The sequence below is a fragment of the Magallana gigas genome, chromosome 3 (assembly GCF_963853765.1).
Source record: "Magallana gigas chromosome 3, xbMagGiga1.1, whole genome shotgun sequence".
In the NCBI taxonomy this organism is placed as follows: domain Eukaryota; kingdom Metazoa; phylum Mollusca; class Bivalvia; order Ostreida; family Ostreidae; genus Magallana; species Magallana gigas.
In genome coordinates, this window is record NC_088855.1 from 50,527,414 (window position 1) to 50,555,220 (window position 27,807).

Here is a 27,807-nt window from a genome sequence, read left to right on the forward strand (position 1 = left end):
TTTTACCTCTATTAATACTTCTGGGTTTTATAAACTTCAGCATTTGTATCGCCATAGTTTAGCCACAAAGAAACGCAAGTTATTCATTTGAGATAATCTTTATTCAGAAATAAAAATATACTTTTAATAGAAACATATATTCAAAATATTCAAAAATAAACATTTGAGCTGTTTTGTCCAATTTGTGATAAGTGGGGTTTTTTTTTACTTTGGATAATATTTTTAATCTAAAGCTTTGCCATAATCATCAGCAAGTTTTTATCCATTAGATGGAATTCAAGAAACTAGCACATCATACATTAGTAGGTTCTATAGAGTAAAAACACCAGCAGGTTGTATCCGTTTTTACCTTGAGCACATACACCCCACAGTTAAGTCGACATTTTCAAACTTCCAGTCAAGTCGTAGAGTGAAGGGTAAATTCCCGTCCTGATCTCCTTCCAAACTCCGTGTTAAAACTCTAGCTGTATGTTTGGCAGGAACACATCGATAATGGCCGTACCAACAAGTTGTATTTAAACATCTGACTTCTTTTATATGTCTTGGAAAGTACATCTCTCCCAAATCACGCCAATAGTAATTATAATCACATTGCCAAGGCAGCTCGATGTCTGTAGAAAACGGTTCGGAGGGTCGTATAATGTCCCTTTGAGCACTCCGCTCAGCGGTAGAAATGGGCGAACTAGATCTATCCAGGGTGTATCCTTGGATGTGTGAAAGAGCTGATGGTGAGTGCATCCCAGAATTCCTTCCTTGTCGTCCGAACTTATCGAAATACTTGTGTAGAGAACAAACAACTGGACTAAACACACACAGCATAAAAACTGGAAGCTGTAAAAAAGGGATATTTATTTAAAAGGTGTATTTCTATAAACAAAAGTTTTATATATTTATACTTTTATCTGTGATCTAATTTAATATAAAAGACAATGTTAAAGGAATTTGATCATTTAATCACAGTGTTGTATAATTTTTTGGAAGAATGGTTTTATCTACATTACTACAATGCATGCGCATGTGCCTGTGGGCAATTGTCGCTAAAAAGATTCAAACTTGGGTCGTTCGTAAATGAAGCGGAGGTACCGATAGATTTACAGTGGCTTTCAGCAAAAATATGACAAACAGGCACTTTCAAATTATGAAAACAGTAGGCAAAGTAATTTTTAGGGAAAAACTATTTGTGTGCACCCAGGTTCCGCATTAAAAGTAAGGGTCTTAAAATGGTCTAAATTGTAGTTTGTGAATGATATTGATGAAAAGTAATAGTGATGTAAATGTAGGAAAAAATACTGAAGAGGAGAATGTAAGTTAAAACGTTTATTCCAAGGACGTTGATCTAGCCGAGTGAAGGCCAATCGATCAATACACGCACTTGAATCTTACAACCAGAATCTGACTCACGATACCGTACTTTTATTGTTCATTTGTTTATTACTTGTTGATGTCGAACCTTTAGGATAAGCAAATAAAGATAATCATTTTTCATGAATCATACAACCCTAACATCCAGGTATTTGCAACGTTTAAATTGATTTTATGTTTTGTAAAAATGGAAATGAAGAACGTACTAAGTGTTATTCTTCTATCTTTTTTACCACTCAAAAATGAAAATATCGATTAAAGCAACCTCTTAAAATGCTAGTTTGCCTTCATCCGACCAAATGATGTAAATAATACATGAATCAAGATATTTTCTTATACAGAAAACTTTTTTCTGAAGAAATCTGTTAATTTGATAGAGCTTATATCTCTTAAATTTTTAAGCAACGATTTAAAATTTTAAAAATCGTTTTCCCTACCTTCCTTCCTAAAGATGGGGAAAAACACCGAGTCGGAAATGTGCAAACGAGCACAATGTTTAAGGCGTTCTTATTTTTTAAAGTTTTTAAATGCAAATAAATCTTTTATCTAATGATAATACCATCAATGAATTTTTCAATGATGTTTTCAATGAACGTTTTTTTAATGATGCATATTTGAAATACTGATACGATGATTTTGTGAATAACAATTAAACTTAACTCCTCTCTAAGGTAGTTGAGATATAAATTAACAGTATGATTTTTTTGTGCACACCATTTTAAAACCAAAAACGTTATTTCGCCTGCTTTGTTTTATGCTCTAAAATACAATTTTAAACAAGAAAATTAAGTAGGTTCCTTTATTATTTTGACAAATTCAAATCAAAATCAAACTTTCCAAAACAGATGTAAAGTGGTAGCATACAGTTTAAAACAACAATAAGTTGATTATTTGACGGTTTGCATTATTTGAACTTATAAATTCAAATTAAGGTCGGACGCGACCTATCTTCCATTTTTTCTATTTTTTTCATATCTCCACAAGGTGAAGATTTCCACTTCTTAATTTCATAATTATATTTTTATGTAATATGATTCTTTATTTATTTAGATATAAAGTGTTCAATTGAAAATGCATAGTATGACTTTACTTATAAGCATTCCAATGCATTTTGCATGCTATTTTAAAGAAAAATTCGAAATATTCTAGCTCCGAAACGAGCCTGGTAATGTACCCTGAATTTTTAAGAATTAACAGGTTTAAATGTAAATAAGTAAGGAATAAAATATCAAAGAAAATTATACAAAATTGAGGAACGTCTCGTCTGTCCTTAAATTCCAATGAACTGTATGAGAATGACATAAATGTTGGTATTATTTTTTTTATTTGATCGTGGATTTGGTTTCATTTTAATCGTGCATTTGATATTTTAGAAAAATTGTAAGTTATTTCTGACATTTGGATAGATTCGATTCATAGATTTAAAAAGCAATAAGAATAATCGTTAGGTTTTTTATGAGAAAAGGAATACCCCCTAAAAAAAACATGCATAAATCTGAGGACCTTATACTCTTGCAGTGAAATCATTCAACAAAAGAGTGGTTGCAAGAGACACAACATTAAATCTTGGTGCTGAGAATCATTTTGAAAATTACAAATCTTTAAATAGAACGCTGTCTTAAGATGTAATGATATTTTATTGCAGTTTCAAACCAAACGATGAGTTTTTAGATATATAGATGTAATTTCCAAAGGTACAACCTTCCTTTATTTATTGGTATCATTCTTTTTTGTTCTGATGAAGGAATCATTTCTCTTTTCTCATCGTACAAAGGACAATGTATTCAGTAACACTTAATGTCTATACAAACTAAACTGTAAGGGCCCGAAGCAATGTCGATGCTTATTAAACTAATCATGTGTGAAACATTGACATGCTTCGTCATCTGTCGCCATACATACAATTACTGTTGCTTGAGTCAAAATATTTCGTAAAGTCAAAGTTTGGGTAAACTTACTACCACCGATCTTTACGGAAGCTTGTGTCAAAACCTGCCATGATTTTAATAGATACCAACGTTTTTAACTGGCGCTGTTCTATACATTAGCTTGCGTTACAACCCGTCTTTGTGCCGATGTGTTAACTAACGCTGGTCTCCTCGGGTATGATGGAACATGTCCTCAATTTTTCTAATATTCCATCAAACCAAAGGTGAGCACCATCAGTTGTTAAGAGGCTCAGTGTTCAGACACCACTACAGGTATGGCAACCTTAACGGTAAAAACACCAAAATGCCCCGTGCCATAACAATTAAATATATTCATAAAAACAAATCTCGATATTTTTGTCATTCCTTCTTAAATGCTTTTAGAAAAAATAAATTGAATGACATAGCCAATGGTTACAAAAAGTAAAAAAATGTCATTATCATTGTGCCCTTGCACTAAAATGTCCTTTTAAATAGTCGACATTTCTAGACACTTTGTTTTTAGGGATCAACAACCTTAGAATAGAACTGTCTTTCCAAAAAAAAAAACAACCAAACAAACAAACAAACAAAAGCATTCTCAATTTCATAAAAATTATGTAAGCTGACAATTAACATAAAATTATGATTGATATATTTCTAACTTTTGAATAAAGATATTGATAATTACATGTAGATTATTTATATTTAAAAAAAGAAGAAGATTTCTCAGATATCATTTCTTAGTTATGATATATGAAACCGTTGTTTTTTGGTTTTGTTGCATTTCTAAATCATTTCTTTCAGTTTGTTTCGAGAAAATCAACGCGTCTATCATATGAATACTATCAATAAGGATATTATCTTCCTCGCAAATATAGCATCGTGCGAATGGTATGAAATTTTGAAGCAAAATTTTTTTTCCATGAACATATGAAACTGACTCTTTGGCACTTAAGACGGAATTAATTGTATTGATCATTACCTATAATCCTTTCTAAACTCACTCTTTTCTTATCTTTAGCATTAACTTGATTCATTGAAAGGTTTGTAAAATGAGAATATGTATAAGACTGTAGAAAATAGACCAATGGATATTCTTAAAATGTATTGAGACTAAAAGCAAGAATTATTGTCAAAGCGTTATTGATAGCAGACAAATAATTGATTTCCGGTAACTCTAAATTAATACGCAGTTCTGCACGGATATCACAGCAATTGTTATAGATATTGTTGTTGTTAAAAGTAAGACGATATCAAATAGTAATGAAAATTTCAAAAAGAACTGGGCAATTACGATGATCCAATTCATATATCTTGAAAAAATGAATTGATAATTCATTAAAACACAACTTTCCTTCTTTAAGGATGTACGGAGTCATATGGCAATACAACAAAAAATTGCGGAAAATGATGTTTCAAATTTCAGCATTGAACAATGTTCAATTTATATTAGTTGCAAATTTGTTTGTCACAAGAAATCCAGATGCAGACTTTACAAAGAAATATATATGATATGAGCCAAATTTGGCCCCCATGATTCGCCATTTTTTAAAGTGTTTCGCGTACAATAAATTTTTACGTTATTTTTTAGAATAGTTGTTATAAATTATATTTTTCACCTATTTATTTGATGTATTTGCACTTACTCGCAGTATATAACGTCAGATGTGACGCAATTTTTATAGTTCAATCAAAATCAGTCAAAAATTGACATTTTACTTATCATTTTATCAATGGGAAATATAGGGCGACTCTTTGAACAAGGAAAATTTTTCTGTCACGAATAAGTCTTGGCTAGATACATCTCTGAATAAGATATTTTGTTTGTTCAAGCATGCGCTCTATGTTTTCTGAAAGAACAGCTTGAAAACAAACCGTTTTATGCATAAGATGCAAAAATGGCGGGAAAGAGTTGTCTTTATGATGTCATATTTCTAAATTGTGGGCACTTGAATCAAAATGAAAATTATGGAAAAAAAACATCACATATATCTGTACATGGTAAACATTAAAGAATTACAGTAAAATAATGATGTTCATTTTAGGGGGCAATTTTAGGCCCATATCATATATAGTCCTCTTCAAAAATAAAGCTCTAAAAATCTTGCACATAAATATGCCACTAGTTCATCAAGCGTGTTTACAAATTGAAACATATAGCTTAGATAAAACATTTTTAAATCAATAGTTTATAACGATGATGACTTTTGAAATCACTGATGGAATTCTTTAAAACATCTAATCACTGATATTCTTACATAATTTATTAACCATACACCAGCTTTATCAACATTTTCATTTATATTTTAAATATCAAAAGTCTTTGCACGACTGTTCGGCATAATCTATACAATCCTTTTTCCCAATAGCCAAATTTTATGATAACAAGATACTCACGACTTTTATTTTCCCTGTCATTTCAATAGTGTCGAGTCCCTCTCCCAAGTCAAGTCACTACGGGATTAACATGCCGAGTATTTTATACTTCTCTTGGGTGTAATAATTAGAATTAATCAAATGCTCTACGACGATGCTAAGGTTTTATTATCAAGATACCACAAAGAAATATGATTGCCAGCAAAGACAAGTGGTAATTTATAAAAGCAATTGTTTTCTTGTGAGAATTTGATATCTTGTGGGTATCCTCATGATTAATGAATTTTTTTTATATCACGTGATAACGTAGACTGCGACAGACAAATCAAAGCCAGCACAATATATTTCCGTTTAGGGGTAAAAACACAGATGTTGAAGAATGGCAAACTACTAGTTTCTGTCGAGTAGGCGGCTTTGTTTTCTGACAAACGCCTCCGACAAGAGTTTTTTTTTCAAGTCATTTATTTACAGAATAGATAATTCATGGTTAATTGACTCAAGACAGAGCATCTAGAGTTTAACTTGCAAACCATATATGCTTACCATAGCAATAGTCTAAAAGATTTACAACTAAAACGGTACAGAGTTTGTAATGAACAAAATCTAAATGTAGGTATGGGTTTCTCACAGTAGAGGTTAATTACTTGTGATGCAAGAAATAAAGAATGTTAAACAACATAATTATAAGAAATATTCAGCAATCAGATATGAAGACCGAATACTCAGTTCATACATAGGCATGTAAATAAGAAGGGGATAAGATTATTTATTACGTCAAGTGCCAACAGATTAAGGTAGTACGAAACACCCGTAAAATTAGTTAACACAAATTGATGGCTTAAATTTTTTTGGCAAGCTAATTTTACCTTTTTACAAGAAATACATATAAATCATGCCTTTTATTTACTTTAGGCAGAAAAAGTCAAAGTATTACGTAACGATGAACCCTTCATTTGAATGATGTTTTTTAATAATTACAATTTGTAACCTGTGTTTCTTTGATAGTAAAGACCTGAAATTTGGACAAAAGTTATCACTTATGTTCAGACTATACGCACGCTCAATTTCAAGTTCATATCAAAAGGACAAATGTTAAATATGAAGACGTCATCTACAATTTTTATGAATTTTTAATCCTTTCAAATACTTTAATCGAAGCTTTAATTTATCTTAAACTCATGGATAAATTTTCATTACAGTAACTTTGATATATTCAAAATTCAATTTTTTTTAAATCACATGGAAAAATGAAAATTAATCTGGATCCGCGCATGCACTTATTTTTTTATATTTGGCCATGACATAGCTTTTAAACACCTTTGAATGAAAAATATCATTAAACGAGTAGCCGTTGCTCCATCCGAAATAAGAAAGCTGGATAAATTGTGTAGATTTATTAAAAAGAGGGTACATCACAAAATGAAGTTGTTCCTTGCCGCCTCTCTTGGTAAGAGTTTAAAAAAATTAAAAATTTAACAATATATCAGTCGTTTTAATTATATATTTGTAATTTAGAAAGTTTTATAAAAAGCTTGTGAAATCATAATTTGTCATATAAGTTTACAGTTTAAAGTGCCCACGAGTTTTATCAACTCACAACCTTGCATATGGTAGTAAAGTATCTTTCGTTGAAATTCATTGATGCATTTTTATCTATAAGTTTGTAACACAATGAAACGTGCTATAGATATTCTCTATGGGACCTATATTGTATCGATACAAATGCGCCAGTCTGGAAAATGTCAACGTTTATAATCTGGTTTTGATTTTTAACACCAAAGAGCTGTAAGACTTTTATAAGTAGTATTTTTGCGTGCAACAGTTTGAGATTAAGCCCGATTAAATTTTGAGTGAAGAATTGCAATATAAAAAAAATACCAAAGCGACGGATTATTTCTAATTTATTTCTTGTACCTTTAAGAGATACTTCTAATTAAAGGAAATCAATGTTTTATATTGATAATATTCATATCTTTAAGTTTTGTAGATATTTTGTTTAATGTTTAAGTTTCCTTACAGAGGATGTACGGCCATCTTGTACATTGGAGAATAAAATGTAAACATATCTTGAACCTGATTGTTTCTGTCAAGAACTGGCTAAAAATGTTGTCAAAAGATGAAAAAGCAATAAATATGATGTTCGACATGCTGTTTTGTATGCAGCTTACGCATAGAAGAGCAAACGATGCCTCTTTAATTGCTTACAACAGCTGTAAAAATCTAAAAAAAAAAAAAAAAAGTTAGAAAGAGGTTTATTGGTGTCTTCTCTACAACATCTGTTTAGAAAAAAGGTTGAATATTGCACATTAATGTAGTAACTTTGCCTCAAGTAGTGTACCCTAATTTTTATCGGTCGGCATGGGATCAATTTTTAGAACAAAAAAATTCCAGTCTATACTTAAAACTCCTGTGTATGGAGGCACATTGACATTATATTTTCATCAACAACAAAAATATGTCAATTCAAAACAATCTGGACTGAATGTGACAGACACCTTAATACCAGTTCCAATTAGGTTTTTTCTTAGGTTCTATAAGTATAAATCAAACTAATTTTAATTTTTTAAAGAAGTATGGTGGAAGTCCAAAAAATTGTCTTAAATAAAAAATATACAGATATTTTTTTAACAAAAACATAATTGCAATGTACCTCCATAAACACAAATATAATCAAAAAATATGTGCGAACTGTTGGTTTCTGAGACCCACTTTAAGAATAAAGTACCATCTTTAGAGGCAAAGTTGCAACTTTAATAAGCAAGATTTGAGCTTTTCTCAACAAATGGTGGTATAGTGGAAACTTATGACTTCCTTTCATATCTTAAGATTTTTAATTGAATTTAAGTCTGTACCTGCGCAGCTCTAAGTGATAAAAAGGCATTGTTCTGCTCTTCTATGAGTAATTTGAAAATGAAACAAGAAGAACCTCATATGTATATCTTTTTATCTTTCGACAAAAGTTTTAGTCAGTGTTTGACAGAAACAAGCAAGTTCAAGAACTGTTTACATTTTCATTCTTAAATGCACATGACGGTCGCACATCTCCCTTATAAGTTGTTATTGAAATGTCTCAATATATTGTTTGGTTAATGATTCAAACCTTCTTAAATTAACCCTTAGCTAGCCAAAGTATATCACTCTTTTTTTATTGTCCAGATATTAGAGAAATCTGATGTTCAGTTAAAGACATTCTTAACTCCGTAGAGCTTTTAATATATGTATATTTTTTGACAACAAGAATATAAATATCATAACTACTGTAGAAACATATATTTTCGTTGGGTCAAGATTTCGTTGTTTTTAAACCAAACAAGATTTCGTTGGCATTAAATTTCGTCATATCGTAATCTTGTTGTATTCATTAATACCAGGGTTAAAAATTCGTCATGGATTTAATTTCGTTGATTTATATTGTACAGTATTTGATATGTACATGTAATAAAACAGTTTATCTTTGTTCTCAAATGTAAACGGTTAACAAATCAAATAAAAGTTCGTGATTTGGCTGAAAAAAGATAGACTGCTCATTTTGAAAAATATCTTCTTCTAAAGAATTGTAATATCACCCAGTATGAAAAGCATTGGGGAAAATGTTATCTGCTCTGTCTGCTAATTTTTTAAAATGATATCATAATTATTCACTTTCATTATGGCATTTGCCAACTGTACTACAACTATCGTGTAAAAATAACTAATTAGATTTAAACTATGTAGTTGTATGTTTGTGTACTTATATTTAGTGTGTATACAAAATACCAAAATAAAAACAAAATTAAAAGCCAAAATCGACATATCATGATCAATGATGCAAGCCCTACCTACATTAATTAATGAATGTTATTTTATTTTTAGATGCAGCTGAATTCATTCTCTTGTCTGTCTAATGTGTAGAAACAGCTACCTAAGCATGACGTATAAAAAGATATGAAATTAAGAGAATTCATCTCAAGACTTATTTGAAGCGTTGAATTATGAAGCACAACTACACACACAAATGTGTAAAGTACCGTATAACTATTTTGAAAATTGTACTTTTTTGACAATACCGGTTTAAACTTGATGTAACTCTTCCTTTTTCTTGCTTTAAACGTTTTTACTTCTGGGGCTATTTACAAAAATTATAAAAGCTCTACAGACTTTCCCTATATCCGCTTACGTAATATATACAATAAAATGTTTAAGATATGGCTCTCCAATTTCTACAATGACATTTGTCAACTGGAATGTTGGCGATCAAAGCACCAGCATTTATTTAAGCCATTATGTAATTTTTCTAAGAAACAAAAGTCTATCGCCATAAAATATTAACGAAGCCGTTCAAAAAAGCTTTTTTTCCTTTAAAAAAAGGAGTTCTAGCTAATATTCATGGTAGCATTTGGACACCATTGAGATATCAACTGTTTGCTTTAAAAAAAAACCCCGCTGGAATTGAGATATTGCTAAATCAATGTCTTCCTCATATCAATCAATTTGGCTTAAGTCTGCAAATATTTCTAGTTTCTGGACAATGAATAGAGCGGCAGTATAAATGAAAGTAATAAACATTTAATATGGAATAGGGATGTTAACATATAAGAGATCTCAATAAACATGAGCTACAATATATGTTCATATAAAAAGTAAATAACCAGTCTGTGTCTGAAACTTGTTCATTTAAAAAAAAGTTACCTTTGTGTTTTGACGCACGACCCTTCAATCATTTATGCAACTCGTCAAACTTTGCCCTAATAAGCAGAAGTAGATGGCACTGAAACAGAAGCACTGTAGGAAATATGTGACCATTGATGTAGAAAAGTACAGTTCAGTAAAGAACCTGAAGGTACAAAATCATATCATATACAGGTGCTCGTTTTTTTAGAACGGCATTTGTCAAGAAGAAATCTCTTTTCTAGGAGCTGGTATACATCACTAGTTTGTTTCTTACTTTTATTAAAGCGCTTTGGTTAGAGGCATCCCTTTTCCTTCAATCAAGCAGATCTGAAGTGTTCTCAGCGAGCCAGAGATTCTGGACCTTTCAGTAAGGGGAAAATTTATCGAGAATAAGGGCTTAAGAAAAGGTCTCTTCGGGTCTGTAGGTCAACTGATTGTGTTTACGTTTAGTTGCTTTTTTTAAGATAATGACGGTGAACTTGCGCATCTCAGCTTACTGTTGCCCTCATCCCTAAAGCACCAATCAAGAAGACAAAAAGAATATAATCTTTGAAAACAAAGACAACTATAAGGATCATGTTTAAATTAGGTTTCTTGGTCTTCGGATTCTAGGCAAAATATATTGAGGCAAGCTGGCGATTTACTAATTTCAAAATTGAAAAAAAAACCGGAAATTTGAAAATTTTAGGGCGACATAAAAAAAAAATAGAGGCGCGCGATTGCATTTTATTTTGAAATGTCTTTTTTTACCTCTGAAATACATGAAAAAAGCAGTGAAATATTGGTGAACGCATTCGCCATTGTAACAAACGCCTCCTGATTGCTGATTTTTATCCACACATGCTGGCATTTTTGGAGATATGTGTGAAAATGTAGTTTTGTTAGAAACACCACCAATATCATATATTAAACTTGAAATTTTATTCGTTATTCTATTTTTTTTATTCAAGATGTTCATCTCAAGGGGCAACAGGACGTTTCAGTGGAAAAGTATTTGTCAATGATTTTTTTCGCCTTGCAAGGGAGATGTTTTGGTATAAATTACACCCACTCCCCTCTTCTAGCATTATGGGTTTTCAAAATAATTAGTTAATGTGATTGGATTTATTTGCAACTGACTATAATATTATATGATATGGGCCTAAAACGGCCCCCTAAAATGAACATCGACATTTTACTGTAATTCTCTGTTTTCTTTATACAGATACATACGCGATGTGTTTACACTATGTTCATTTTGATTCAAGTGCCCACAATTTAGAAATATGATTTCATAAAGACAACCTTTTCCCGCCATTTTTGCATATTTAGCATAAAACAGCTTGTTTTCAAGCAGTTTTTCTTTCAGAAAACATACAGCGCATGCTTGAACAAACAAAATATTTTAATCAGAGATGTAACTAGCCAAGACTAATAACTGACAAAAAAAAAAATCCTTTTTCAAGCATGTGCTCTATATTTCCCATTCGTTAAAAGATATGCAAAATGTCAATTTTTGACAGATTTTGATTGAATTATAGAAATAGCGTCAATTCTGACATCATATATTGCAAGTGGGTGCAAATAAATAAAATAAAAAGGTGAAATGTATATTTTATAACAACTCTTCTAGAAAATAACATCACATTTTATTTTCCCCGAAACACTTTAAAAAATGGCGAATTATGGGGGCCAAATTCAACTCATAGTTTTTAATATATTTTGGTCAATTTTTATTTCTCTGTTTTTATTATTTGCAATGCTTTAGGAATGCATTTCTAAGTATTAAGTGAAATTTGGGTGCGAGTCGTTGAGTTTTAAGCAAGATACAGGGCTCACAATTCTTCGTCATGTAAACAAGGCTCGAGCCCTGTTTTTGTTTACATAGGTTCAATATACCAGTAAAAAATCTTTTAAATCTTATTAAAATCGAAAAAATAATTTTTGACCAAAATCGTGACCATGTCCCTTTGAAGAGCCAAGGTTACGATTTTGGTCAAAAATTATTTTTCTAATTTTTGGGATTTGATTTTAATCAACTCTCCTATGCACTTACTCGGGCAAACCGAAAGTGAAACAGTGTTTGGACCTAAGCACAAATCAATACCGCTGACAACACTTAGTTCCTGAAAATAATCGATAAAATTCGATGCAATCTATTCTGAAGCATTGTTTTTCAAGAAAACTCATTTTATTAATACCATAAAAATTGTAAGATTTTAAATGGTACAAACAGTTTAGATATTTATTGAAGTCGTATGCATGTATTCATACGCTAGACCTCAATGTACTAGTCTCGTTCAACCAGACGCTCGGCTGTCTCCGTTAATATGCGACAAAACAGAGAGTCTCTCTTGCTTGTCGGAGATAAACGGAGACAGTCGAGCGTTTGGTTGAACAAAACTAGAGTTCAATCTTGCCTGGATCCATACAATTTCTCAGAAATAGTTCGATTACTGATACTACTTGCCATGCTAAATCACATATCGCTGATTTTAAAATAAACGATAATCGATAAAATCAACTCCCGTCAGCACTTCAGTACTTTGATTATGTTTACAATGCTTTAGTTGGCATTTTTTAATCAGCTACCAACATTTGAGTGTCATTCGCTGAGTTATAAGCGAGTTACAGAGCTTACAATTCTTTGCAATGTAAACAAAACTTTTGTTTACATTTTGAATGTTGGAGTGAAAATTCCAGTTTTAGACTTAAAATGAATGTGTGAAACGTTAAAAACTATTTATTTATGCTTAAAATGAATAAGGAGATAGACTTATCAGCTTAAAAAAAGATTTATTACTGGTATATTGAACCTATGTAAACAAAAACAGGGCACGAGCCTTGTTTACATGACAAAGAATTGTGAGCGCTGTATCTTGCTTAACTCTACAACTGGCTCTCAAATTTTATTTATTTATTAGAAATGCATTTCTAAAGCATTTTAAATAATAAAAACAGAAAAATAAAATTTGACCAAAATCATGACAATGCCCCTTTACCTCTTTATTGTACCTTTGAATATGTACACGCATGTATGTACCTCATACAACATTAACAATTATGGTCAAATACGGTTTGAGTGGTGGGTGGATTAATTTTCCTGCATATAAACACCTGAGCCCCCTCCCAGGCCACCAACACACCAAATATATACGTTTGGAAATAGCTTAAAGATCTACCATATGATTTTATGAATATGTCTACAAACAATAGCAATTTTGGCGTGTGGTTGTAAAAACAATTAATTTGTTCTATCGATAAGTACGTCTGATAACCTAGCGAAATTAAAGTAAGGATTTGAAGATCTTATTTTCACCCATGTTATCATTTATGTATTGTTGGGTTATGAAAGCAAAAAAAATTGATTCGAAGTAATGAGTCCTGTCTCACCTTCTTTGTATAAATCAGATTAATTTTCACTTGAGTCATAATTTTACACAACTATAACTTGCATTAAGAAAATGACATTTCTTAATAACTTCTTTTTGCAGAGGTATACCTTTTGTATAATATTTTTTGCAGACGATAAATATATCATTTATATAATGTTGGTTATATACGCTTCAATCTTGCAAGTTTCAAACCCATATATTTCAGACATATTTATTTTCCAAGAATCAAACGGGTTTGATAAGATGTCGTTCTTTTGACGTTTGACAGTATGTTTTTATGATCTTTCAACCAGTGTTAAATAATGGATCACATTAACTTAAGTTTAACAGCAACTAAAATCAAATTCTAAGTTACGACATTTTGTTCAGACTTACTATCGTAAGAAACCTTAGGTGGTGTTTTTACACATATATTCCATAAATTTTGATGTTAGAAACACATTTTATTGATGTTAGCTATTTTTCCTTTAAAAATTCTTTTTTAAAATATAAAAGATAACGCAATGTCACGTCATATTAATACGATGTGACCGTTGAATCGAGCACTGTTTTTTTATTTATTTATTTTTTTTGGAAGGGAGGGGGGGATAAGCCAAGGTTAAATTAAACATCGCATGTTAGCCTTAAATTATAACTTAATATTTAACATCACAAGTTTGTCTTCGTAAATATCCGAACTGAAGGAGCGTGATTATTAGATTTTTTAAATTTTGTTTAAATACCTATAAATTTAAATGTTTATGAATTGAAATTTGATATTTTATTCAGTATCAAAAAGGCAGTTTCCTTAATGCTTTTGTTTTCCTTTAAATGTTTTGATATTTAAAATATACGGTAAACAAGTCGTTTATCCTGATTAAAGCGCTTTTGTAACACATATGGTAAGTATTTTGAATTATTTTTATTTAAACTTCTTAAAATTGAAACATTGGAAAAATTTGAATAGAGTTTAGAAGCAAAATACATCGAAAAACGCCAGTCATTTAATCATCAACTTAACTTTGTTGGGAAAAAAATGGAGGACAATGTGGCGGCGCCCGTGAGCTGGAAGAAAAGTTTTTAGCTATTGGTACCCCTGATCCAACTTTCATTTCTCACTGGGTTTTTTTCAATAGACCCCGGTATGCTATGATGAACGGCTTTTGAAATGGAAAGATAGCATCATAACCCTGTGAATCAGACAACGGACGTCCACTTCCACCACCCCCTAAACAAAAATGAAAAAATCAACATATTTCTTATGTTCACAAAGATGCAGTTTCTAATGAGTTCAAGATAAGTAAGACTGTATTGCATCCCGATTATAGAGGCCAAATTTGGTGAGACTAATTTCATTTAAATATTTAGAATTCTTTAGAAGTAAATGAATGTTGTACTGTTTACGAGGCTAAATCATGACAGATATTATTCCAGTTCCAGGGACTATAAAGAATTGTATAAAATTGTCTTGCATATTATAGCCTTTATGTTAAAATATTCTTTTGTCTGTCATTTGATTTCATTTTGACTGCATGCCAGCATGGTAATGTCAATAAACTGAATAAATAATAAAATTGGTAATAGAAATAATCTTTAATGAAATATTCATAAAGATTAAAATACTTGTCCAGTTTAAATACTACCTCGTATAAAAAATTTGAGAAAGATGAAAAATCAGGGTGCCAAAAATGTACCACCAAAGTCGGTGAAATTGGACATTAACTATAACGTTGAGTAGGAGTGATGTCTCTTGAGACACTGTGTTATTTAAGGTACTCATACTCGATAAAAAAATATCGGTGGATAGAAATGATAAAAAAAAAAAACTATAAGTTACATATATGTTACTTATTATTTTTCCGTTAAATCATTTACAAATTTGAAATTTTTACAAGTCGTTTGTCGTTTTCTATAAACAAAATTATTCTTTTTTTCTGTTTTGGTTTTGTTTTTATTTTGAAAATTCAAATTTCTCAAAATAAAGTAAACACATTTGATTTAACCATATTATATTACTATTTTTGTTTCACACGAAAAAAAACCCCCAACATATTACAATGTATATGCTAAAATAAATTTTCTTCAACTATTTTTCCTTCAATTAAACTTTAATAAAACCTTGACTTCTCTTGATTTTAGTTGGATTGATGATAAAACGGCACTTCCGATTGCTCGATAACTATTTTTATACCATCGTCAAAAAGATTTTTCACCGTCAAATATCAATTACCAATTTGTTACTGTTATTTGTTTAAAAGTATTTGTACTTCTTTCTTCATATCGATTTAATTTTAAGATAATATCAAATTGTGTGTGTGTGTGTGTGTGTGTGTGTGTGTGTGTGTGTGTGTGTGTGGTTAAGTGAATGGGGTCATATGAAAAATGGACAGAAACTGCTACGCCCATTGGTGCAGTATTCTGTCTTATTTTATTGTCTATGCCTTCGTCCACAAAAAAAAAACATATTTGATTTATTTCTTAAACCGAAAAAGATTGTGTGACACAGACTATGCGACACATTAAGACTGAAATAAAAAGACTGAAGTATATCAAATAACACCTGAGGTTACCAAGTAATATGTTTTAAGATATCAGAGGTACAAATATACAACGCTTTTTCGGTGACCTGATACAGTTTACGTACCCTGGATCACGATGGTCTAAGTAGGACGGTCACAGTTCTATTCTGGAACATACACCGAGTACATCTGCTTTTCTTAAGGTTCATTAAATAGAAATCTTAAATCATAAAGATATAAATAGGTAAATATGATTTAATTCTGTTACTTTTAATGAAATTTGAACCTGGTTATATACACATTGTACTCATGATATAACGTAAAAGTATTTAAAAAGGCTATAAATGTAAACAAACATAAAAGAAGGAGCACTGAAGAAATAAATAAATCTTAAACCAAATAAACTAAATATACATCCAATTTTTATATTGGATTGCATTTGCATTGTATTAATAAACCATGTACAAATGTATTTTACGTAAAACAAAAAAATAGATTATGTTTTGAAATTGTTCACTTGACCTTTATTAATTACAAAATCCTTTTAGAAAATTATGCCAATATTTCACAATAAAAATCAATAAACAGATACATGAGTTAAAACTGAAAATACCCTTTTAATCTTGTAATTCGGAAAATGATATGTCATTCGTACGTGTATGTTTCACGAGTCATTTTGAAATACTACTCCAAGGACAAAAGGGGATAATTGTAAATTGTGAAATAAACATGTTCTAAAATATGAAAATAAAATGACATAGATACCCTACTATTTCAGGTATGCCACCTTGTGATACCCAGTGTAAGTAATGCCCCGGGTCCTAGGTAAGAGTATACTTCAGTTGGCGCTGATTCACGTGTGTGTTGTGTCGGGTTGATTTTCCGAAATCTTCCTCCTGGAAATCCACTCATAAACAACTTTAACTTTAGATACGCTTGTTACAGAGTCGGCCTTTATCTTTGTAGAATTCAAACGATTCGAAAATTAGTCTTAAATCATATGTAGTAATGAAGTAATATGTTGAACTAATTGGTAATCTTATTTCTTTTTTTTTCTTTTTTTTCTTTTGTATTCTATTCTCATCGTCACGAGTCTCTATTTGAAAAGATTAAAGATGTTACATATGTTAGAGAAACATTGAAACTGTGGTGTCATATTGTAGATTCTGAATTAACTGGGTGGGTGTTAAGGTAGTACGAAACCCCGTGAAATTAGTTTTTGTAATATTTTCTGAAATATGCCGAGTATAGCGTCATAATTCTTTGTAAAAGATAAATTCAATTTTTTACCTTAAAACTATATAGGTCATATTATAATCTATCCAAGGCAGGAAAATCGAGGTATTGTATATTTTTATAATTTCGAAGCCTACTATTTGATTGGTATTCATTTGATCTTTGTGCGATTTAGCTATCTATTATCTATCCGTTATTAAAAAATGTATAACTTGTGGGTTTTTTATAGTCTAGATCTGAGGCATGATCATAACTAGTGCTCTGGTTTTAAGCACATCGAATTTCAAGGTCATATCAAAAGGTCAAAGGTCAAATATGATGACGCCTTTGACAATTGTTATCAATTTTCACCCCTGTTTCACCATGTTTTTAAACCTAAATTTGTCTAATATTTGCAACCAAATTTTCATTATTTAGATAAATATTAATAAAAGTGTTATGGCAATTATGAAGTTAAATTTTCATCACATTTAAAACGGTTTTTAGAGACCTTTTAATGTCGTAAATTTTTAGAAGTAATTACCAAGCAATATTCTTACATTGTGTTACAACAGAATTTACTGTAAATTACTAGCTGGAGTATAGGTTTTTGTATTTTAGTAACAAAATATTTATGAAACATATACTAGTATATATATTTATTGTGTATTTATAAATAGCAGCATAAACATGTGTATTATCTTTAGAAGCAACGTTTGGGCAATTCTTTTAACAGGAACTATTTTATTTTTCACTCCACTGAAAGGACATTGAAATGGTAGGTTTGAAACGATTTGGGTCAAAATTGCAATGTCAGATTTTTATATAATTATTCTGACAGGTTTCCTTTTTAAAAAAACCCGAAATAAAGTACAGAAAAATTAAATTTTAGGAAAACGTTGTATACTACCTTCATACAATATGATTGTAAAGTATTACACCCACCCAGTAATATTAAACCATTATAAATATAGACATTTCATGCAAAACAGATAAATGATGATAAATTGTTTGTTGTGTTTTAATTCAAAAAGGAAGGCAAGAATGTAATATTGATGAAAAGTAAATGAGATAGAGGGAAGTCGAAAGAGCTGTAGTTTCCTGAAATGTCTTTACTAATGTATGTAACCTCGAAACAACATAAACTGAAGTCTTTGTTGTTATGTACACGATTTTATTGGTTGAAAACATCTCATAAATAACAGTCATTAATCTCTGTTCATAACAAACTTTGCCTTGGTGTAATGGCTCATTAAAACTGGTACGTTATTCTGTATCAGTAACCGGGCGACCTCTGAAAACTGCACTTTTCCTGTTTCCTTGTCGGAAGAATACATTGCGTATACTACAGTAAACATTGCTAAAAATTGTCGTGGGGGATTTCATCTTCAATTTTCATATTTAATAGGAAGTGATTGAGCTTATGTTTAATAAACCAGTTCGGAAGCATTTCCCTATGATTCATTGGTCGATTGACAATCAAAGATTCACGACCCTCTCTAGAATTTTTTACTTGTCAGTTGCGGCAAAAGGGGGTGTACATTCAAATCTTTACTAGACATTCCTTGTCGATCAGAGGTTAGGATTCTTTCTCGCAACACGTGTTCACAAACTTACTGAGCCAAAATACATCAGTTTTAAAGTCTCATCCTACCCGGTCGGTTTTCTTTTTTTGGCGAGAAAACATTTTGTTAGATATTTTGACAACATTGTTAGGTCTGTTGCGACCAGATATCGAACATACAACCTTCCACTAGGCTGTCAGTCAATGGTCTTCTTAATGTGAATGATAGGTTCTAGATCAAGAATTCAGTTTTCCCGCGTCTCGTAGAATCGCGGGAAAATGTATGATTGTGACGTTTTCGATTAGATTTGCGTAGTAATTAATACACGGCGGAACAATAGGAAGGCCAGTAGGCCTATATAAGAGTTGGTGTTTTAATAGTAAAGGTCATTCTAGCCAGTTTCATGCAAAGGTCATTCTAGCCAGTTTCACGCACGAAACTTACCGATTTTAAGGTATCTCACTCCTCACGTTTTGATTTCATTGCGCAGATGTTCACTATATTTTAAAGAAATATGATTTTTTTTTAAATTTAAACCTCCCAGAAAGATCTTCATTTCATAATTACGCAACATTCATAAAGAAAAACCATTTGAATTCAAGAAACAAACAAGTTTTTATGGGAACTATTTTCTCATGCGGAAGGTTTTTTAGTCGAAATTGACAGAGACGAGCAATTTTATGAATTTTCAATACACTTTTCTTTCTATTATACTATATTCATTATTCACATATTTAACATTTGATAGGTTTGTGACGTATTCTACAGGTCCCGTGTGACTTGTATAAAACTAAATTTGAGAGAGTGATAGACGTTTAGCATAAAATCATGCAAATATATAGAAAATGTCTGAATTTTTTAAGCCAAATTTTGCAAGAGTTTTACATTTGAAGCCATATATCTAAAATTTGACATCACTGACCCCCATGTTTTATTATGTCAAAATGATACTGAATACATGTCTCGGCAAACTGGATTATTGTTATAAAATTCTTGATATTCAAAATGTTTTTATTTTAAATCAAATTGTAACTATTATAGAAATTGTCAGTTTTAAGTGCAAAAAGGTCACACAAAAAGTTATGCAGCTTCGTACAATTTTTTTCCGTAATCCCTCTATTCAGTGTGACCATTGTACATAATTAAAAACAACATTTGAAGAAAAAAGTTTGCTTAATTAAAAATACTGACAACGAATCCCAATCGGGCTGAAATCGCATTTTAGGTGCAAAAAGGTCAATTTAAATTATATTGGCCATAACTCTGAGGGAAGAACACTGACCACCCATTATCTTTGTATTTTTTAAGTGTGTTTTGTCTACAGATATCAATGATATACTTGTCAAGAAATTCTTGATACAAGAACATTGAGGAGTGGGATTCCTTAATTTTTTTCTGTATCATTTTATATCATTACGTATTTGTATTTAAAAAAAGTATTTCGAATAAGTCCGATATTCGCCCCTACACGTTATTAACACCTGCGTTATGACACATGTTTCCATATTAAGATATTTTAACTGTGGTTTTTCTTTGGCGGTTTTTTATTTCAATCATGGGGATGTATATTCATATGTTTACTTTATGTAAACATGCATTCGATGGTGTATTATTATTAAAGGCCAGCTGTCCGCAAAGCTCGTCTTGCGCACACCTTAGTTGTGTTGTTGTTAAATGTGTTTGAAATATTCTTATAAGTGTATATCATAGAAACAAATTCTTGCATAGTATATCTTCTCATAGTTCATATGAATGACTAAAAACGTATTGATTTTAATGTAATGACCAGTTTTATTCGTCTTTTCAATAGTAAAAAAAAAATAAACAAACTTTGTTTTTTTGGGGTTTTTTAATCATAAAATAGCCATATATTTTATGTATGTTAGTTTTTTTTATAAATATTTCCTCAACTTATGTCATGGATGATTTTGAAGAAAAATATAATATCAGTGTATTCCTGAGCAAAGGAAAAAATGTTATACATTGGATTGTGCAAAGTTAATTTGTTACATGCATATCTACAAGTATGTGAAATACGGTTGGGTTTTGATATGCGCAACAGTGTCCCTTTTGTATTCCGCGCATGTCCCATACCAGGTATACGCCTTACACACTTGGGTATCTCGAAGTACAAAACACTTTGAACCCATGATGTTGAAGTATATTTTCCCCAAGAAGTTGGCGTTTGGCGACAAAGATTGCTGTAGACAGCGTCGAAATCTGAAGAAGAAAAAAAAATAGATAATGAATAACAGGTTCTTGTAAGCGATTCTTAGACATGCATTCTTCTTACGTTTACACTTTTTCATGTCTCTTTCAGACACAATTTAAAAAATATCGGTGGATGAATTTATAGATGCGGTGAAATGCACAAAAGTGCAATTTGCATTAAACAAATGTCTTAAATGTGGGTATAAAAGTGAAATATCGAACTACGCTTGGTAGATTACCAAACTTACTCCAATGTTCCTACCAGGCGCTTGCTTACTTTATTTGTAAAAGGAATACTCTGCGGAATCCTGATAATCGGAGAGGAGTTGAATGAACTTGACTCCCACTACACTATCACACAGAGTAGATAAATGGATTCAATGAGACGGGTAGGGCAAACATTGAATACATAGACACACCTATGATATTTCTGTCTGATTGGGCATTTAGTGATGCAACTCAAAACACCTACAACTTGTCTTTCACAAAACCCAACCATCCTAACAGAGCAGCATGGTCTGATTCAAGCGACAGAGATATTCATGTTGTCAATGTGTCTTTATGTCTCCCAACAGTTCGAGTAATGACGGGTTTGCATACATATATGATAACTGTTTACGTTTTTATGGTTACATCTGATGTCTGTCTTTGATGCAAACAGATTTTCCCATATAAAAATATAATGATTGTTCGTCTAGATTTATATTTGTTATGAAATCATGACCGTAAAAAATTATATTTCAACCTCCCCCGGTGTGTGAACAGTTCAAATCTTTGAGCAACAGTGCAGAAAGATTTCAAAAAGATTTAGTGCGGGGTCTCAGCTTAACAAATCCATTAGATACACAACTTATTTAAATTGCATATTTTATCCAAGTCTTTTGCATAAAACAAACCGGCGTCAATTTATTTCAATTTTGACAACAACTAATATTTCATGTTCCTAATTAGATTTACTACGAGACAAGCACTGCTACAGAATTCTCTGTTAGAATAAATTACTCTCATTAATTTTTTTTCGTGTTTTTGTAACTTTGTAACTTCTTTCAAAAATGTTTATTCTGTTATCTTTTGAGATTTAAGTTCGATTTTTATTCCCTTTCTAAAACTCTTGGTAGATTCTCTACTCGCACATACGAGGATTTGATTGACTGGCGCTCCTAATGTAGTCCTTTTCCTTGAATGGAGAAAGAGAGCCTGGTGTTTAAGTTCAGAACTATTTACTTAAGAAGATTACTGGGTCGAGATGCTCTTGTGCTTTCTTTCACTTTGGACAATAATTGCTCGGGTATCAACAGAAGCTTTTTTCGTCTTTCATATGAAGTAACTGTTGTATAAAATACCATTTAAAGTGACAGAGTTTCTGTCAAAACGATATTTAATCGCCACTGTGCCCTATTCTTGGTAATAAGAGGGCTTAGTTTCAAGTTCAGTTACTGCTGTTTCAACTTACACTGCGAAGGGCGCAAAAAGCATACTCCCTGAGATCTAATCAGTTCCGCAAACTTTATTTTTTGAAAAGCAACACTGTCGGTTTCGTTCTTACATGTGTAAATAAATAAATATTTGTGTATATCTATACTCTTGGAACCTTTCCTATGATTGTAACTGAATAAATAGTTATTGATGTGGTTTTGCACGTAATTTCGAATGAACAGTTTAGAATGATAGAAGAGCAAATTTGGGTATTCCATGTATAAACTGAGATATGAATCATGAAATCAATTGAACAAGATCTATTTACATTGGTCAGGGCCGATGACCAAAAGTATCCCAGCTGTGCCTATTTATTTGACTTCTGTGTGACCAGCCGATCCTTATCGGGGGTATCGGGTCTAAGATTAACCCGAGGATCAAATAAATTCACCCAATGGAAGACTATCATTAAAGTTGATTAATACCCGGGAAATTCAGTCCCGATCCAAACAAACTTAGATCTTATCACGAGCAAGACTTGCTGCAATCAAGGAACATCGATGATGCGTGGCCACGAGGAGACTGAGATTAATTTATTTCAAATGCCAGAAAACTCATCTTTACTAGCTCTTTTTGTAAGCAGTTGACATGATCTTAAAAGGATCTGTTGTGTTCTCTGGTTCTCTGGATTTATTGTTGAGAACTAATTGAATTTCATCCTCTCATTATTTATGAGCAGAACTTAAGTATTGAATAGAACATAGAGGTAGTAATGTCTATAAATGTTTTACATAATGCCCGATAATTGCAAATTACTATGTGAAGAGCAGATGAAGTGGCTCATTTTTTCCTTTTTTTATGTCATATGTCCATATAGTTTATTTGATGGTAAGTATATTCTGCGGCAAAAAAAAATCACTGCTCCATAGTTAAGATACTACATGTACCTGTAATTGTCATTTCCTCCGGTAATTAGTTACAGCTGATGTCAATGTACGTAAAGTATTTACTTTTTAGTAGTACTAGTTTCTTGTTCTGGCAAAACGCCACAGTACGCATTGTAGATTTTTGTTTTCTTTTCTGGTGGAAAAAAACTACAAATAAATTTTCTAGGAGTAAAAAATAATCCGTCGTTAGGATTTAGAGCTTTAGACGCTCTAATTGACACGAAGAGAAAATGTAGGACGCAGAGGGGATCGATCACAATTAAAACCAAACTGTGCGAGTCTCTGAGTATGTTGTGTGGTCTGGAATTGTCTCATTTCTAGGTTCTATCCAGAGTATACGTCTCAAAAGCCTAAATTCAATATCTAAACTAGAACTGGATACCGTTTTGGGAAAAAGGGAAAAGAAAAAAATTACGAGGTGTGCTGGCTGCGGAGGGTATATTACTTTGCCAAGAACACGACTCGATCTAATAATGATAATAATTTTGCTCAAAAATTTAATCTCACGCCACAATAAGCTTGTATTAAGTCCAATTACTTGTTTTACTTGTAACAGGATATGATGGTGTATTCTTTCCAAAAAGGAAAAACGAAAACTTCTAAATAAATTGTACGCGATTGAATGAAGTCCACGTTATTAATTCTGCAATATATCAATAACGTTGAGATGATAGAAAATCATGAATGGGTCGAGCTCAAATTTTACAAAATGTTCTGCAATTCAATATCCCCGTACTGTGCAGGAATAGAGTACATTCCCAAAGAGCTGAACTAGCAAACCCCTGTGGGTAATCATTACTGCATCTGTGACCATGATTAAGAAAAATGAAGTTAGAAACTTGATATGGCGAGGTAAAAAAGCGTGCGACATTGTAACAAAGGAGACATCATTGGGTCAATATTAGTCTGTCATTTTAGGTACAGTTCACAAGTTTCCCTCTGTGTTTCTTACAGTGTCTAAATAATTGTTGACAACCCTCTGTGCTGGTGTCTTCACGCAATTTGACCTGGTTCCTTTTTTTCAGAAGAACGTCCTCACACCTTCCGATCACCGATTTAAGTGAACTGAGTCATCGGCATTAACTGTACTTATTACTAATTCATGGATTGTGTAAAATTTTAATGGATTTTGACAACATCAAATGATATGTATACAGCCCTTCCACCTACCTGTCTAATTAAATGTTATTGTGTAGAACTGCACTACACTGCATTAAATGGTGAAAGATCTAAGACACCTGACTGTCGATCAAACGGATCACAGAGGTTTATGAACGTGCTCATAAAGTTATAGATATTGCAAGCATTTTGCAGAAAGTACTTTCCATTCAAGTGCATGGTCATTTAAAACTTTTAAAAAAACTAAAATATTATTTTTGGTTCATTAATATTTCGTGACATGGACAATGGATAAGTGGCAAGACTTTTGATCGAGTGCCATTTCAATGACCCTAGTTTGCAGCAGTTAATGTGTGCACAGCACAAATTCAAATCGGCTTAATAAGGAGTATGACAACATTCTCCAAACCAAGGTGCAGATTATGCCTATAGCTAGTTATTAAAATCCATAAAAACTCTCCAAGACCACCTGTGCAGATTTAGTAGGAAGATATAATATCTCTACAGTCATTATGTTTTTTCTTGTTCGCTTATGTGTGACGGGTCTTTGATAAATGTTGCTAGCTACATTTTAAAAATCATAATTCACATATAGCACAATAATTCCTCTGAATAAGGAAACAGCATATAAATCTCTTCTGATCATACTCAATTAAAGAAATTCTACATATACTCAATCCTGTACGTAAACAATTTAAAAACAACATTAATGCACTTTCTATGGTTAAGATACTGTTAATAGAGAAAATTGAATTAGTTTTACGTTATACTATGGAAATGTGTTATAAATCACGAGCTGAATAATTAAAACTAAACTTATAAATGAAAACTTAATTAAAGTCCTTTACATGAAAACTTGATTTAATTCTTGTATATAAAAACTTAATTAAATTTTGGCTCACGCCTTGAATTTTCATGTCAAAATACGCACAAGACAAATTTAGTTTCAATGAGGGGATAGTATAAAATAGGAATATATAGCATTTCTCTCTTTACTTGATATACGCATCTATTTGAATATGGCCTTTAAGACACTTACTCTTCATCACATTTGCAATGCAGCACGGCATGGAAACGGTAATTGAAGTAGTGGAACTTCCTGTTGAATGGGTGGATGAGGGGGGAGCACAGGTCATGGTCCCGACAACACTCGTCTAACTCGTTATCCTCCCCAAGCTCGTCATTGGCCTTGGCCAGCTGCCCCCTCCCACACCATTTGGTGCCTGGGTACATGAGGAAACTGGCAAATAGAGAGGACCTCTTCCTTCGCTTGCTTCTCTGGGTCCCTCCTTCAGAAGGGGTGGGGAACGAATCGCCATCCGTCACAGGAACTGGTTCTTCCTTTGGAAGATGGTGGGCACGTTTGATAGAGTTTGCGATCCTGTGGCAGATCTTAACGTCATGTCTGATTTTTATCAAATCTCTGAACTGCTTCAAAAATTTTCTTCTGCGAAAAAATACGAAAGCACTGGAGTTTGTGTCGCGTGCAGTAGAATTATTGTACAAAGAAAACACATCACCTTCCTCCTTTCCGTAAAATATTTTGGAGTCCTTTGCAAAATCTTGCACAAATTGTAGAATGGTTGAATTATCTGTAGTATAATCACAGTCCTTCACAACATTATTCTGGGAAACTGTTTGAACCAGTTTACTTCCGTCGGTAATTTGATGAAATGTTGTCTCGTAGATAGAACCCAGAAATGCGGTAGTCTCCAACATAAGAACACCCTTGAAAGCTATCCGTAGTTCTCTCACATGTTTTGTACTGTTATATTGTACGCTCACAAATTTTCTGTTCACATTATTTTGAATATTAGGCCACTTTTGACAATTAGAATCCTGAATTAAGCAAAGAAATCCAAACCACACAGCCAGAAAACTATCCAAAACAGGCATCAACTTCATGATCGTTCATAATATGTAAAAAGAGAAACTTTTTTACGAAATTTAATAAGTTTCAATTGCTTCATTTAAAACTCCCGATTAACATGCGAGAAAACAAGGGAAAACTGTGGCCTATCCGCTCTACATTCTGAATTATAGGCGCTCTCCACGTCTCAGTTGCGTTTGACAAAGGTTCTCTCACGCGTTGATCTGACTGCTCCCAAAGATAGCTAGACCCTCTGCTTAACAGCCCCAAACACAAAAATGACTAAATATTAAACTGTCATATTTGATTTAAACAAAAAAAATCTATCTCGTCACAATAAATTTGGAGGTAATCAGGTGAAGAAATTTCCACGCAGTGTTTTCTTTCAGACGACAATTTTAGTAGGTTTAATTTTGACACATTTGAAAAAATATTTGAATTAACTGGTTGGAAGAATGGCGGACAAACAAGGCGCATTGTATAAAGATGATTAATGTCGGCTCTTGGTAAATTGAAGTGCAAACTGATGAATAAGGCGATTAATTTTAAACCAAACTATCCTTCAATATGTGGCAAATGTAGTTGTAAATGCATATGGGAATTGTACGACCATACGGTAATACATTTAGAACTGGGGATTTACATACATCTTTAAGGTATTTTTATATGCGCTTAATGACACAAATAAGTAACAAAAAATTCCTGACAGGAATGTGAGATATCTGTCATTTTGCAACAGGTGCTGATTAATTGATTTGTTGTGAAGGAGATGCAATCGCTTAGTTTGCGGCGAGCAACAAGTTAAATAAAGTGTCGCAGTCATAATACAAGGAGGAAACTTTCTTAATTACGCGTTAATTAGGAACAAGTTGAGTGACACCATTGGTTTTTGTATCCTTCCGTCTGGTACGTGTTGTTATGTAACAGTAGGACACACTTATTTTTTACTACATTACGTCTGCAACCACAGAAATCATCATTCGCTATTGTCCCATTACGGACGAAGTTACACAAGACGTCTGGAGATAACTTAATTATGATGCGGTTGATGGTGTAATTACATCATGAATATATATTTAACCGGAAATGCAACATCTTTTTGTCATTTTTTGGGTACTACAAGAGTTTGTATAAATCAAGACAATAAAATATCGACATCTCTTCATCTATAAGTGAAATTCATCAATGATTTATAAAAGGCCAAATTTCGTATGTCGGGCCGAGTATTTAATTTTTAAAACGTTGAATATATGAAATAAACAGATATAAGTCATATTTTACACCTAACAATTAA

At 32.0% G+C, this 27,807-nt stretch overlaps 1 protein-coding gene and 1 non-coding gene across 2 annotated transcripts; both read right to left on the reverse strand.

Moving 5' to 3' along the window:
• Positions 1–82: 82 nt before the first annotated feature.
• LOC105344315 (uncharacterized) lies at positions 83–5,897 on the reverse strand. Its single transcript, XR_004603868.2, has 2 exons — positions 5,670–5,897; positions 83–831 (listed from the first exon to the last, which is right to left on the reverse strand). It is a non-coding gene; the product is annotated as an uncharacterized protein (transcript).
• Positions 5,898–20,780: 14,883 nt separating this feature from the next.
• Positions 20,781–26,887, reverse strand: LOC105344317 (uncharacterized). The gene is made up of 2 exons (XM_011452068.4): positions 25,683–26,887; positions 20,781–21,170 (listed from the first exon to the last, which is right to left on the reverse strand). Exons 1-2 carry the CDS (start codon positions 26,546–26,548, stop codon positions 20,969–20,971), a joined length of 1,068 nt encoding a protein of 355 aa, XP_011450370.3. The 5' UTR covers positions 26,549–26,887; the 3' UTR covers positions 20,781–20,968.
• Between the last annotated feature and the right edge of the window lie 920 nt (positions 26,888–27,807).

Excerpts from the sequence above, each read along its gene's own strand:
- LOC105344317 (XM_011452068.4), bottom strand. The coding sequence starts at position 26,548 with ATGAAGTTGATGCCTGTTTTGGATAGTTTTCTGGCTGTGTGGTTTGGA. Across the intron at positions 21,171-25,682 it reads CATTGCAAATGTGATGAAGA|ATTTCGACGCTGTCTACAGC; the intron begins GTAAGTGTCTTA and ends TTTCTTCTTCAG.